Here is a 12,765-nt window from a genome sequence, read left to right as displayed (position 1 = left end):
TCCATTAGGATGGCTACTATTTAAAAAACAAAAACTTAAACAGAAAATAGCGAGGGTTGACAAGGATGAGAAGAAATTTGAACCCTGTGCACTGCTGGTGGAATGTAAAATTGCCCAGCCACTACAGGAAACACTACAGTGATTCCTTAAAAAACTAAAAATAGGATTACCTTGTGATCCAAAAATCCTACTTTTGGATATATATCCAAAGAACACAGGACAGGATATTAAAGAGATATGGGCAAGCCTCCATCCATAACAGCATTATTCATAATAGTCAACATGCAGAGGCAACCCAAGTACTCATCAACAGACGGATACACTGAAAAAATGTGGTACACATACAATGGAATATTATTCTGCCTTAAAAGGAAGGACATACCATCCCACACTACAATGTGGATGAACTTTGAGGACATAATGCAGCAAAATAAGCCAGTCACGAAAAGGACAACTGTGGATTCCACTTATTTCAAGTATCTAAAGTAGTCAAACTCATAAAAACAGATAGTAGAGTGGTGACTGCCAAAGACTCACAGAAGGGGAAAAGGAGGGAAGCTGCTTTTAACAGAGGTTCAGTTTTGCAAGGCAAAAAAGTTCTGGAGATCTGTTGCACAACACTGTGTACATATTTAACACTACTGAACTGTATACTTAAAAATGGTTAAGATGGGGCGCCTGGGTGGCTCAGTCGGTTAAGTGTCCGACTTCGGCTCAGGTCATGATCTCACGGTCCGTGAGTTCGAGCCCCGTGTCGGGCTCTGTGCTGACCGCTCAGAGCCTGGAGCCTGTTTCAGATTCTGTGTCTCCCTCTCTCTCTGATCCTCCCCTGTTCATGCTCTGTCTCTCTCTGTCTCAAAAATAAATAAACGTTAAAAAAAAAAAAAATTTTTTTTTAAATGGTTAAGATGGTAAATTTTAAATTTTTTACCACAATTAAAAAATTACTAAAAAAAATTTAACACTAAGAATAAAATATTTTTTAGCAAGCTATGAAGGCTAAACTAGTAAACAAACTCTTCTTTTAACTCTATGTGAGTAAGGACCATATATTATATGCTCAGTCACTAGGACTGGCATGAGGTAGGTCCTTATGACTAAGTGAACCAAGAGTTGAAAGCAGAACGGTCCTAAGTCTTTAAACAATGGAAAAAAGCAGCAATTTCTAATCACTCATTTACAGCAGTGGCAGTACTTAGGAGCAGTATTATCTTCAGTGTCCGGTTCTTAGGTTTAAGTGGTTACTTCTTACCAATTACATGGCCACAAGCAAATTATTTAACTTTAGTTACCAGACTGTAAAACAGGTAATATTACCTACTTCAAAAGTTTTATGAGGATTAAGGAGTTAATCTGTAAAAAGTGCATGAAATGGTGGCTGGCATTTCCTAAATGCTACCACATATGTGTTAGCAATGACTGTTTCTAGAGAACTCTAATGTCTTCGTGCCCACATAGCCTACTGGTTCAGAAAAAAGGAGCAAGCTGACTTTTGGAATAAAAAAAGCTGCACCTGATGATGTATTATCCATGACAGATACAGACAATATATGATCCACTGCATCACTGTACCACTGGTGAAAATTTTTTTGGAAAGAAGTGAAAAATGGCCCAACATTCAAATGCATGATGGAGATCACAAGTCGAGAAGTGCTACGAGGCCAAGAGTGATCTAAAGGGTCACAGTGGGCTTGATTCAGAGGTCAGGCTGGATGTTCTGTGTATGGGGTAAATTCTAACAAAGAGAAAGCCTGTATTATGTATATACACATTTACAAATCTCATTTTATCCAGGGCTGACTCATCTTGTTTTCCTTGCTTTCTCCTTCTCCATCATCTGAGAATTTACAGTCCACAAATGCTCATAGGAATGCTATATCTACATGCTAGTTTCCAAAAGCTAAACTAACATGATCCTATAGGTTAGTATCTCCTAACTTTGTCGTACAAAAATCAGTATACTACAGTGTTGTGAAAGATTAGACTAGGATTCTAAAAAAAAAAAAGAACACTGGGCTACGAAAATTAACTTTCTTTCATCTAAGACTTCTGATCCTTTCCATATACTAATGTCAATTGAGACTCTTCAAAGAGCAATTCTAACTAGCATGTCCTAAACTGAACGTGAGTATACAATACTTTTTTTGTGGGGGGCGGCGGGAAGATACCAAATAAATTTCAAGTAACACACAGTCTTGCAGAACAATGCTCAAGTTAGGCTCAAGTTAGGCACGGTTTAAAATAAACAAATTTGGATACAAATTTGGATACAGTATGACATATTAGCAAGAATCCTAAACTGAAAATCAGAAATATTGGGTTCAGATTCTGGCTTTGAAACTAACTAGTTGAGTAGCTTCCAATAGGTCCCATGCAAGAACTGTTTCTTCATCTTTTTTTTTTTTTTAACGTTTATTTATTTTTGAGACAGAGAGAGACAGAGCATGAACGGGGGAGGGTCAGAGAGAGGGAGACACAGAATCTGAAACATGCTCCAGGCTCTGAGCTGTTAGCACAGAGCCCAATTCGGGGCTCGAACTCACGGACTGCGAGATCATGACCTGGGCTGAAGTTGGCCGCTTAACCGACTGAGCCACCCAGGCGCCCCTCTTCCTCTGTTTTTTAAAAACAGGACTAATCAAGATGCCTCCAACCAGGACTGTTAGGTTCGTATTAAGGAGTTTGCAAAATCAGGGAATAAACGTGGCATGTCATTCTAAAGCACCAATTTTGATTAACGGGTCAGAGGGGTGGCAAGCATTTTCATGTTAAAATAAGCATTACTGTATTTTGGAGTAGAATACAAAATACAAATGAGCTTTAAATAAAAATTTTAAAGAAATCCTTAGCTCGGAGAATGCTTCTTAAAGCTTCTCAAAAATTTCTAGCTAAATATTTTTTAAAAAACAGAAGAAAGTGATAGGGTTCTCCCAGTGGATTGGTCTGACACAGTGTGAAGATTAAATTGACCACTGAATGTTTCTTCCAGTAGAGAAACAGGATTTTAGGAGTTTAAGCATTCATGCAAACAGATGGCTTATAGATTCTGAAATTGATGTGATAGGCATATTTTTAGAAAAAAGTTCTTTCACATAATGTGTCTCAACATCCTCCTCCATTCACTGACCTAATTCTTTGCCTCCATATGATACTCTTATTCTGTCTCACTTATTCTTTCCATTTTCAGCATCTTCAATAATTCCAAACTACCTGATTTTTTTTTCTTTTATCTTCAAAGAAGTTTATCAATTGTACTTTTTCTTTTTTAACAACCAATTTTTTGTTTCGCTGATTTTCCTCTATTGGTTTTCTCTTCAGTTTTATTGATTTTAATTTGCTCTTTTTCCCCCCAGTTTCTTAAGCTAGAAGTTAGGTTGGCAAACATTTTTTTGGCTTTTTGGACCAAATGGACTCTGTCACAACTACTGCTGTTGTAGCATGGAAGCAGCCGTGGGTAACACATAATTGAATGAACATGGCTGTGTTCCAAATAAAACTTTTTTTTAAGTTTCCTTGTAAATTTATTTGAGAGAGAGAGAGAGAGAGAGAGAGAGAGAGAGAGAGAGAATATCAATCCCAACCAGGCTCCGCACCGCCAGCACAAAGCCTGATGCACGGCTCAAACTCACAAACTGTGAGATCATGACCTGAACCAAGATCTAAAGTTGGACACTTAACCGACTAAGCTACCCAGATGCCCCTCAATAAAAGTTTATAAAAACAGGCAATGAGGTGCAGTTTGCCAACCCCTGCCTGACACAGAGGATTCTTTTCTAATGTTAAGTGTTTAAGGATACAAATTTCCCCCTAAGCCCTGACTGAACTGTATCCCACAAATTTTTGTTGTTTTTTAATTTGCACTTAGTTCAAAATATTTCCTTTAAGACTTCCTTTTGACCTATAGATTTAGAAATGTTTGATACTTAATTTCCACACAACTGGGGATATTCCCAGATGTTTTATGGGCCAAGCACATACTTTATATTATTTCTACTCTTTTTAAAAAAAAAAAAAAAAAAAGTATTTATTTATTTCGAGGGAGAGAAAGAGACAGCAAGTAGGAGAGGGGCAGAGACAGAATCCCAAGCAGGCTCTCCACCATCAGTGCAGAGCCCAACAGAGAGCTCAAACTTACAAACCATGAGACCATGACCCGAGCCAAGATCGAGTCAGATGCTGACTCGACTGAGCCACCCAGGCACCTCTATTTCTATTCTTTCAGATTAACAAGTGTCATAAAAATGCCAAATAGGTACAACTGGTTGATGTCATTCAGGTTGTATCTTTATTTTCTATCATTATTGAAGAAAAGAATGCTGAAGTTTTCAACTATGATTACAGATTTGTTCAATTCTCTGTTTAGTGTCATCAGCCCTGGCCTACTATATGTTAAAATTGTTAGGAACATACACCTACTCTAGTAGAATTAGAGGCCTATGATAATAATGATATTATTATTAGAGGCCTATAATGATAATAATTTTATCATTATACAATGTCCTTTATCCCTGACAATGTTCAACTTCCTTTAGGTTGCTATTTGCATGGCCTACCCTATTCTACCCCTTTCCTTCCAATCTACCTATGCTTTATATTTGAAAGGAGATTCTTATAAATAATGTATAGTTAAGTCTTGGTTTTTTAATCTGGTTTGTCTTTTACTTGGGTTAGACCATAGTTAGCAACCTGTGACCCATGGGTCAAATCCTCATAGTCTGTTTTTAATAATTTATAAATTTCTAGCCAGACTAACCAAGTAAGTGTGTGTGTTTGTGTGTGTGTGTGTGTGTGAGAGAGAGACAGAGAGAGAAAGAGAGAGAGACAGAGGGAGAGGGAAGGAGGGAGAGGGAGAGAAAAACCACAGATTTTCAATATTAGGAATCAAATCCCTACTAGTCTTCTATATCCATCAAGAAAACCAAAACCAAAAATCCAGAAGTATTTAGTTATAAATGTAACAAAATGTATGTAGGATCTATATGCTAAAAAATGTAATTGTATTCATAGAATGGAAGATACATACTTTGAAAATGCAAAGGAAAGAGAATAGTCCAAGCAATTCTGTAAAAGAGCAAAGTTGGAGGACTCACATTATCAAATTCAAAACTTACTATGAACTACACTAATCAAGACAGCATGGCATCAGTGAAAGCATAAACACAAAGACCAATGAAACAAGCTAGCCAGAAACAGACCCACACAAATACAGATACATGATTTTTGACAAAAGTACAACGGGAGTTCAACAAAGGATAATCTTTTTAACAACTGATGCTGGAACAAATGGATGTCCACACACAAAACATGAATCTTGATACACCTCACACCTTATACAAAAGTTAACTCAATAGGGATCATAGACCTAAACGTAAAACATACATTGTAACACTGAATAGAGATCAAAAGTAGAACTCTCAAACACTGCTGGTGGGAATGCCAAATGATACAGCCACTTTGGAAAACAATCTGGCAGTTTCTTGTAAAGTTAGATATACACTTACCATTCCAGCTGGCCAGCCCACTCCTAGATATTTACTCAAGTGAACTGAAAGTTCATATTAACACCTGTATATATTTATAGTAACTTCATTCATAATGCTCCAAAACTGGAAACTATGATGAACGTCAAGGTCAATGGACAAACAAACCACAGTAAAATCATACGAGGCAGTACCAGGGGTAAAACCAACTACTGATCCACGCAAGATAATCAATGAATCTTGAATGCATTCTGCCAAGTCAAAGAAGCCAGATCCTAAAGGCTACACACTGTATGATTCCATTTATATGAGATTCTGGAAAAAGCAAAATCCAAAGGATAGAAAATAGTTCAGTGGTTTTGAGGGTATGGGAAAGGGGGTAGAAGAGGATTACCATGTGGGTATTACATGGGATTCTTTCTAGGATGGTATAACAGTTCTGTAAGGCACTGTGGGGGTAGAAACCTGGTACCATACATCTGTGAAAACCAACAGAAGATAAAAAGTAAACTACATGCAATCCCAGAAATGAATGAAGATGATGACAAATCTAACCATACTACAAGTGTGATATAACCTCACTGAAGAAGGTAAAGAAAAAAGGAAGAGACCCAACTCAATAGCTTTGAAAACACTGGTACTTTAAGGCTAAGAACAAAAAGAACTGCACATACTGTATTGTAATTGGTGAATCTGTTTCTCATGGATGTACAAGTTAGCAATTCAGTAACTATTTTAAGTGTATACTACACTTAAGTGTGTAAATATACTTAATGGGAAGCCAAGTTTCTGGTCAGAGAAAGAAGTTATAAATAAGCAAAGTGGAGAAGACTAAAATGAACCCTGTGGCTATAGATCAGAGTCAGAGAAGCTAGTATGAATTCATATTTATTTTAGTAATATACAAACACAGAAATTTAGATGTGTGCATACATCGGCTAGTACACATACATATTTAGTGACACCACCTTTTGAGAGGGCCCAGAAGTGCGATACCTGGTAGCAAAGAGCATATGTGATGCCCTCTTCTTGACTTCTATGTACCATTTTCCAATAAAAGGAACTTAGGAAGAAATGGTTAGTTCCAAGGCTAAGGCAGGGAACACACAAATAAGAAGCTGAATCTGGACAATCTTGTAGTGTCAGACAATAAGGACATGTTTAAAAAAAAGGGGACATGTCAAAAGGATAAAAGGAAACCAACTTGCAAGAGCTCCCAAAAGTCAAAGCTGGAATAATCTGAACATAACAAATAAATAGTATTAAGTTATAGTGCGAATTATAAAGTAAGTATCCACAATATATTTATTTATACATATAAGTAAGTAGGGAAGAAGGGACAGATTTTCCTTATAAAAGAATTCCAGTTAATAAATGTATTAGGGACAGGGGAAATAGAAAAACCCTCATCTGAATATCACTAGTGAATACTAAAATTAATGGGCAAAACTTTAAAGAGAAATAAGGTATCTGCACAGCCTTCAAGTCTCTCCCCTCAAATATACCAATTACTATGGTGGTTTTTTGCCTATGACCATAAATTCTTTGATATTCTCCTTTTTGACTTTCATCTCTCTTTGAATGTGGGCTAGATTTAGTGATTTGCTTCTAAGGAATAGAGTGTAAAACTAGAAAAATGGTAACTCTGCAGGAGACACCTGGACCCCACTTTAACCAAGGAATCAAAGTTAACATCACGACCACTAACAAGTCATACTGGTATGCGCTACCTCAATACAGTATGACAAGAAAGGCACGTTACACCTCTGTGGTATTATCCCTCCAAATCCATTACCTCAGTCTGTAAGAAAATGTCACATAAGCCCACCCAAACCGAGGGATATTCTAAAAGAAACCTGACCACTACTCTTCAAAAGTGACAAGGCCATGAAAGTCAAAAGAGAAAGCGTCACAGTTTGCAGGACATGAGTAGGCATGGTGACTAAATGCAGTGGGTAGGAACCCTGGACTGGATTCTGGAAGAGAAAAGGAATATAAGTGGAATAACTGAGGATATCTGAATAAAGTGTACAGTCTGTTTAATAGTATAGTATTATGGTATACAACACTACGTTGTATACTACACCATATAACATATTGACTGTGTTAATATAACATATAATATGCTGTCATATACCCACAATATATGACAGATGTTAGCTTCTTAGTTTTGGTAACTGAAGCATGGTTATGTCATATGCTAAAATCAGAGAAAGCTGGATAAAGAGTATCTAGAATTCTGTACTACTTTCACAACTCTTCTGTAACCTAAAATTATTTAAAAATAAAAAATTAAGAACTATACATTAAAAATATATTATTTATTTTTGCACATATATATTAGGGAAAAAATTATACTCCAGAATGTTAACATTTTGGGTGGCACAATTAGTGATGATTAAATTTTTAGCTTATGTTTTCTAATGTGCTTGTATAATTAGCATGTTTCACATGTGTCATAAAAACAAAAGTAGGGGTCACCTGGGTGGCTTGGTCAGTTAAGCGTCAGACTTCAGCTCAGGTCATGATCTCATGGTTCATGAGTTCAAGCCCTGCATTGGGCTCTGTGCTGACAGCTTGGAGCCTGGAGCCTGGAGCTTGGAGCCTGCTTTGGATTCTATGTCTCCCTCCCTCTCTCTGCCCCTCCGCTGCTGGTGTGCTCTCTCTCTCTCTCTCTCTCTCTCTCTCAAAAATAAACATTAAAAAATAAATAAAAAAAACAAACTCCCCCCACCACCCGAACAAAGTGGGATTACACATACTCTCTGGTAACCTGCTTTTTTCCACTATGAACATCTTCCTATCTCAATAAAAATGCCATCTATCTATTCTTAAATTTATTTTTTTTAAGTTTATTTGAAAGAGTGTGCGCGTGTGAGAGAGCGTGAGTATGAGTGGGGGAGGGGCAGAGAGAGAGAATCCCAAGCAATCGCCAAGCTAGAAGCATGGAACCGGATGTGGGGGCTGATCTCATGAACTGTGAGATCATGATCATGAAACCAAGAGACGCTTAAGTGACTGAGCCACCCAGGCGCTCCCCTCCCCCCATCTATATTCATTCTTAAAGGTTGACTGTATGTGGCTGAATGTATACAATGTGTACAATGAACATGCCTTAATTTACATAGCATACACTTCAACTATCTGGAATTTTTCCAAAACTTTTTTTTTTTTTTTACCTCATTTCTAATTCATTTTCTATGAATTTGCCTATTCATATCCTTAACTCTCTTCTGACTTGTCAAATGTTCCTAGTTTGTTTGCTTTGCTACTGTATCTTTTGCTTGGCTAAACAGGGGTTTTATATTTTCATACATGTAGTCAAACCTATGTAACCTTTACGTTTATTACTTCTGCCTTTAGGAAATCTATTAAAATCCTCCTGCATTCTAAAATTATACAACAAGGATAGTGAATTGTATTACTGTCATAATTTTTTACTCCTCCCTCCCCAAGCGAAGAATACACAAGTGGATGCCATGTTCACCCCAGCAAGCAGATGATTTAAAAAGCATTGCCTTTTCCCCTTTGCTACACAAGTGACATGCTTTGTCAGAAAAGGTGCTTCTCCTTTAGTTGGGAGCATGTGGAAGAGGGCCAAGCAGCTGGCTAGCAGCTGTCAAATGTAATGTGAGGAAGAGGCTTTGTTGTTCTCAGACACTGAGATTTGGGGGTTTTTGTTATTGTTACTGCAGCAACAAAAAGTAAAATAATAACCATCTGTCCTTTCTTTTAGACTTCTTATCACTTATCTTCATTTTTGAGTAAATGGTAACTTGGACGGTGTAGAATTTAGGGGATGACAACTCTTCTCATCAAAGTTCCATTTAAGACAGGCTGTGTTTGAGGTACATAAGGGACATTCATCCTAGGGAGTATGCTCAGGACAGCGCTCCTCTAACTTTTCCACTGAAGTACCCTTACTGGGCAGAGCAAACTAGAAATGGGGATTCTGGGGACATAAGCCAAAATACCACTGCTGGTGTGAATTTCTTTTAAATTTCTTACCTTACAAATGTTTATTTTGCTCAAATTTTTGTGAACTAAACATTGGAGGAAAGCATTCCAAGTTTACTTCTTGGGGCTACGTATATCTCAGCACACTGGCATGTGCTCTGGTTTGAGAGGCACAGCATGAGAGAGCTGCAGGCTGGAATCCGAGAAGCACCATGCCCACAGGCTTTCGCGCCAGACATAATAGGCTCAAATCTCAGCTCTACCGAGTTTTCTTTTTTTTTTAAAGATTTTATTTTTAAGCAATCTCCACACCCAATGTGGGGCTTGAACTCACACCCCCAAGATGAAAAAGAGTCGCATGCTTTACTGACTCAGCCAGCCAGGCACCCCTGCACCAATTTCTTAAAAGGTGTGACCTTGGCAAGACAGTTAACTTCTCTCTGAAGTATAGCTCCTCTGTGAAGTGGAGATAAGCTTCTACTCATTGTAGGTAGAACTAATATGTAAAGAAACTAGGTACAGTGTCCAGCATAAACTGGCCCCTAGTATTAAAAGTCCCTCAGAAAAAAGGTCAAAGCTAAAACATAGAATCAGGAGACAGCAACATATAGGTGATGCCTGAAATAAATACACGGGTATGAACGAATGTCTCAAGGGAAAACTTCAAAAGTAGTCAGAAAACCAGGTGAATAAACCAAAGAAGAGTTCAGGAGAAAGAGTAGACAAAAATGTCAAATATTCCATAAAGGTAAAATGAAAAGAGAATACTAGATTGCCAAGTGAGAAGGAATCTGTATCTTTTAAAGACATAAGAGTGGTGTGGTGGTCACAGAAGCCACATTCTAATGAATGAAAGTTGGAAAAGTAGCAGCAGCAGTAACATGGGAATAAAGGGAAAAGGGAACCATAGCAGAGTCAATGGGAAGTTTCCTTATAGTGAAACTAAATCCAAGACAAAGTATTTTATTAAAGAGTCCGTGGTAAGTCAGGTAGCTTCCCTGAAGATCTCAGGCCAGCAAAGGTTGTTAGGAACTATAGCTATGTATGCCCTATCCCTAACTTGGGGTGTATGTATATGGGGGGAGGGGAGGGGGTGGGAGAGGAAGGGGCGAGACATAAATTACATGGATAAAAAAGGAAATTTAGTCTGCCAGCCAAATTAACAAGTTTTCATACATAGGCAGCTCTCTGCTATATACAAGAGAGAAGACAAGAAGCTATACGGTGCTGCCTCCTTACCCACTAATTACACCGCCTCTTAGTCTTTTCTATATAAGGGGAAACATTTCTGTCCCACAGAGCCCAACTACACAGACACAACATGAAGTCCTTCTGTTGTTTTTATCATCAAGAGGGTTTATCTTCCATCTGATTGCTCTACTGTGTCTTGATTAGAACTGGTTTCTTTACTAAGCGCTACTGTTTTAAATTTTACAACCTGGCCTTTACTAAAGACTTCTTAATCAGACTTACTTCCAAATTTTTGAAAGGGTTAAACATTTCTTTACAAACATTTTAAAACTGAAAGGATTTAAATACAAAGTTTAATTTATATTTTAAAATATATTTAAATGAATGCAGCTTTTAATGCTTCTGTTGTAATTCCTAAGGAAAATCACAGACTGATGGAGCACAAATAAAATAAGCCACTTGGCATATTTTGAACTCTTTTCCTAATATCCCAGAAAAAGCCCTGCCATTTCTCATAGCTTAGATGTAATTTACTAACACTCTATAACAGCTAAGAATATTTTAGGAACAAAAGAGGCTGAACTGAACAGAAACAGGAAACTTCATAAAAACAAATATTTCGAGGGGTGCCTGAGTGGCTCAGTCAATTAAGTGTCGACTCTTGGTTACAACTCAGGTCGTGATCTTATGGTTCGTGAGATTGAGCCCAGCATCAGGCTCTGCGCTTGACGGTGTGGAGCCTACTTGGGATTCTCTCCCTCTCTCTCTCTCTCAAAATAAATAAATAAATAAATAAACAAACAAACAAACAAACAAACAAACATTAAAAAAAAATTTCAACTGAACATTGCAGTTACAAAGTGCCTTTAGGGGAATATGATATTTGTCCCATAGAGCAGCCCTTTGGGCAGGTGGTGGAATCTCGTTTTACAAAGAAGAAAACTGCAGCTGAGAGGGTTAATGTATTCTTCCAAAGTCATAGCAAAAAGGGCAGTCCAGGACTTGCATCCAGACAATCTAAATTCACTCCCTACATTTCTTTTATCTCATCACAGTGTTTGAAAAATCTTGGGATGAACAGCAGAGGAATATTTTCGCCAATATCAAATGTTTAGAACTTTATATATACCTTTATTTTCATTCTCTTTGCTTTGTCTTAAAGTCATTTCCATATTAAATCCTAAGCTAAATAAATAAAAAATACTAAAGTAAATATAATAAAAACATCTTACTGTTTTTTTATTGACAAAACTACTTACAGCTATGAATTTACTTTATGAGAATTACTTTACCCACATTTCATAGATTTTGATACGTAGCAATTTCATTGTTGAAGACTAACTCTAAGATTTTATCTAAGAACAAGGTATTAGAATTAATCTATTTCTGAAGAAACCTTTAGGTGTTAAACTGTTAATTTTCAATAAAGATGGTATTCATTAAAACAGTGGCCATCATACATTTACTTTATTACAAGTAACTTAATATAAATGAAACAATTTTAATATCCATACTTGAATTTCTTGATCTTCTCGAATAAGACTTGTCATGAAAAGAAAACAATATTTAAATAACCTAGCTAGTTGGTTAGAGCATAGTGAAAATATAGCAGAGTTGTGTATTAAATCTCTCATGGAGAAATTACACAAAAGAAAACCATGAGTAAAGATTGACCCATAATCCCATTAACCATTTCGTAAGTGCTGCTTATTAAATAAAGAAGTTTCAGCAACATCCATCAATTCTACCAGAAAAAAAGCTCAACACCAAGATCATATTCTCAGCAGACTTAAAAGACACACGTCTGGCGGAATCTGAAGACGACCTGACCTCCCACAATCTGAGTAAATGCATTGTATGTACCTGTTCTTCATGAGGCGAACCTCTCTCTTTCGTGCTGCTTCTTCAGCAGGCTGTGTAGGAAGTGCTGGGGAGGATGCCATAACAACTCCGGGGGCAATGGTGCTAGTGGGTGCTGTGCGAATCTGGTATGTCTGTACATCTCCAGAGGCAGCTGAGAAGAAAAACCGTGAACGTGGTGTAAAGACACTGAAGCACCGTGACTTGGTAAAACTACGCTGTGTCAATCATCAATCTAAACATACATTTTGGATTGCAAGGGAAAAAAAAGAAGGAA

At 37.3% G+C, this 12,765-nt stretch overlaps 2 protein-coding genes across 9 annotated transcripts in view; one reads left to right on the top strand and one right to left on the bottom strand.

Moving 5' to 3' along the window:
- Window positions 1-12,765, bottom strand: part of CREB1 (cAMP responsive element binding protein 1) — a 61,120-nt gene that overhangs the window by 7,149 nt on the left and 41,206 nt on the right. For all 8 annotated transcript variants that reach the window (XR_006205664.1, XM_042949915.1, XM_042949918.1 and 5 more), the window contains one exon: window positions 12,492-12,642. Coding sequence is in view for 7 of the 8 variants with exons in the window: in XM_042949915.1 (XP_042805849.1) it covers window positions 12,492-12,642 (151 nt within the window). In the remaining variant the exon portion in view is untranslated. The remainder of the gene's footprint in view (window positions 1-12,491; window positions 12,643-12,765) is intronic.
- The window catches only part of METTL21A (methyltransferase 21A, HSPA lysine), a 60,187-nt gene that overhangs the window by 26,752 nt on the left and 20,670 nt on the right, over window positions 1-12,765 (top strand). The gene's annotated exons all lie outside the window — the stretch shown is intronic.

This window comes from Panthera leo, chromosome C1, assembly GCF_018350215.1.
Source record: "Panthera leo isolate Ple1 chromosome C1, P.leo_Ple1_pat1.1, whole genome shotgun sequence".
Lineage (NCBI taxonomy): Eukaryota > Metazoa > Chordata > Mammalia > Carnivora > Felidae > Panthera > Panthera leo.
Note: the sequence above shows the minus strand (reverse complement) of the source record. Positions and strands in the feature narration are given on the sequence as shown.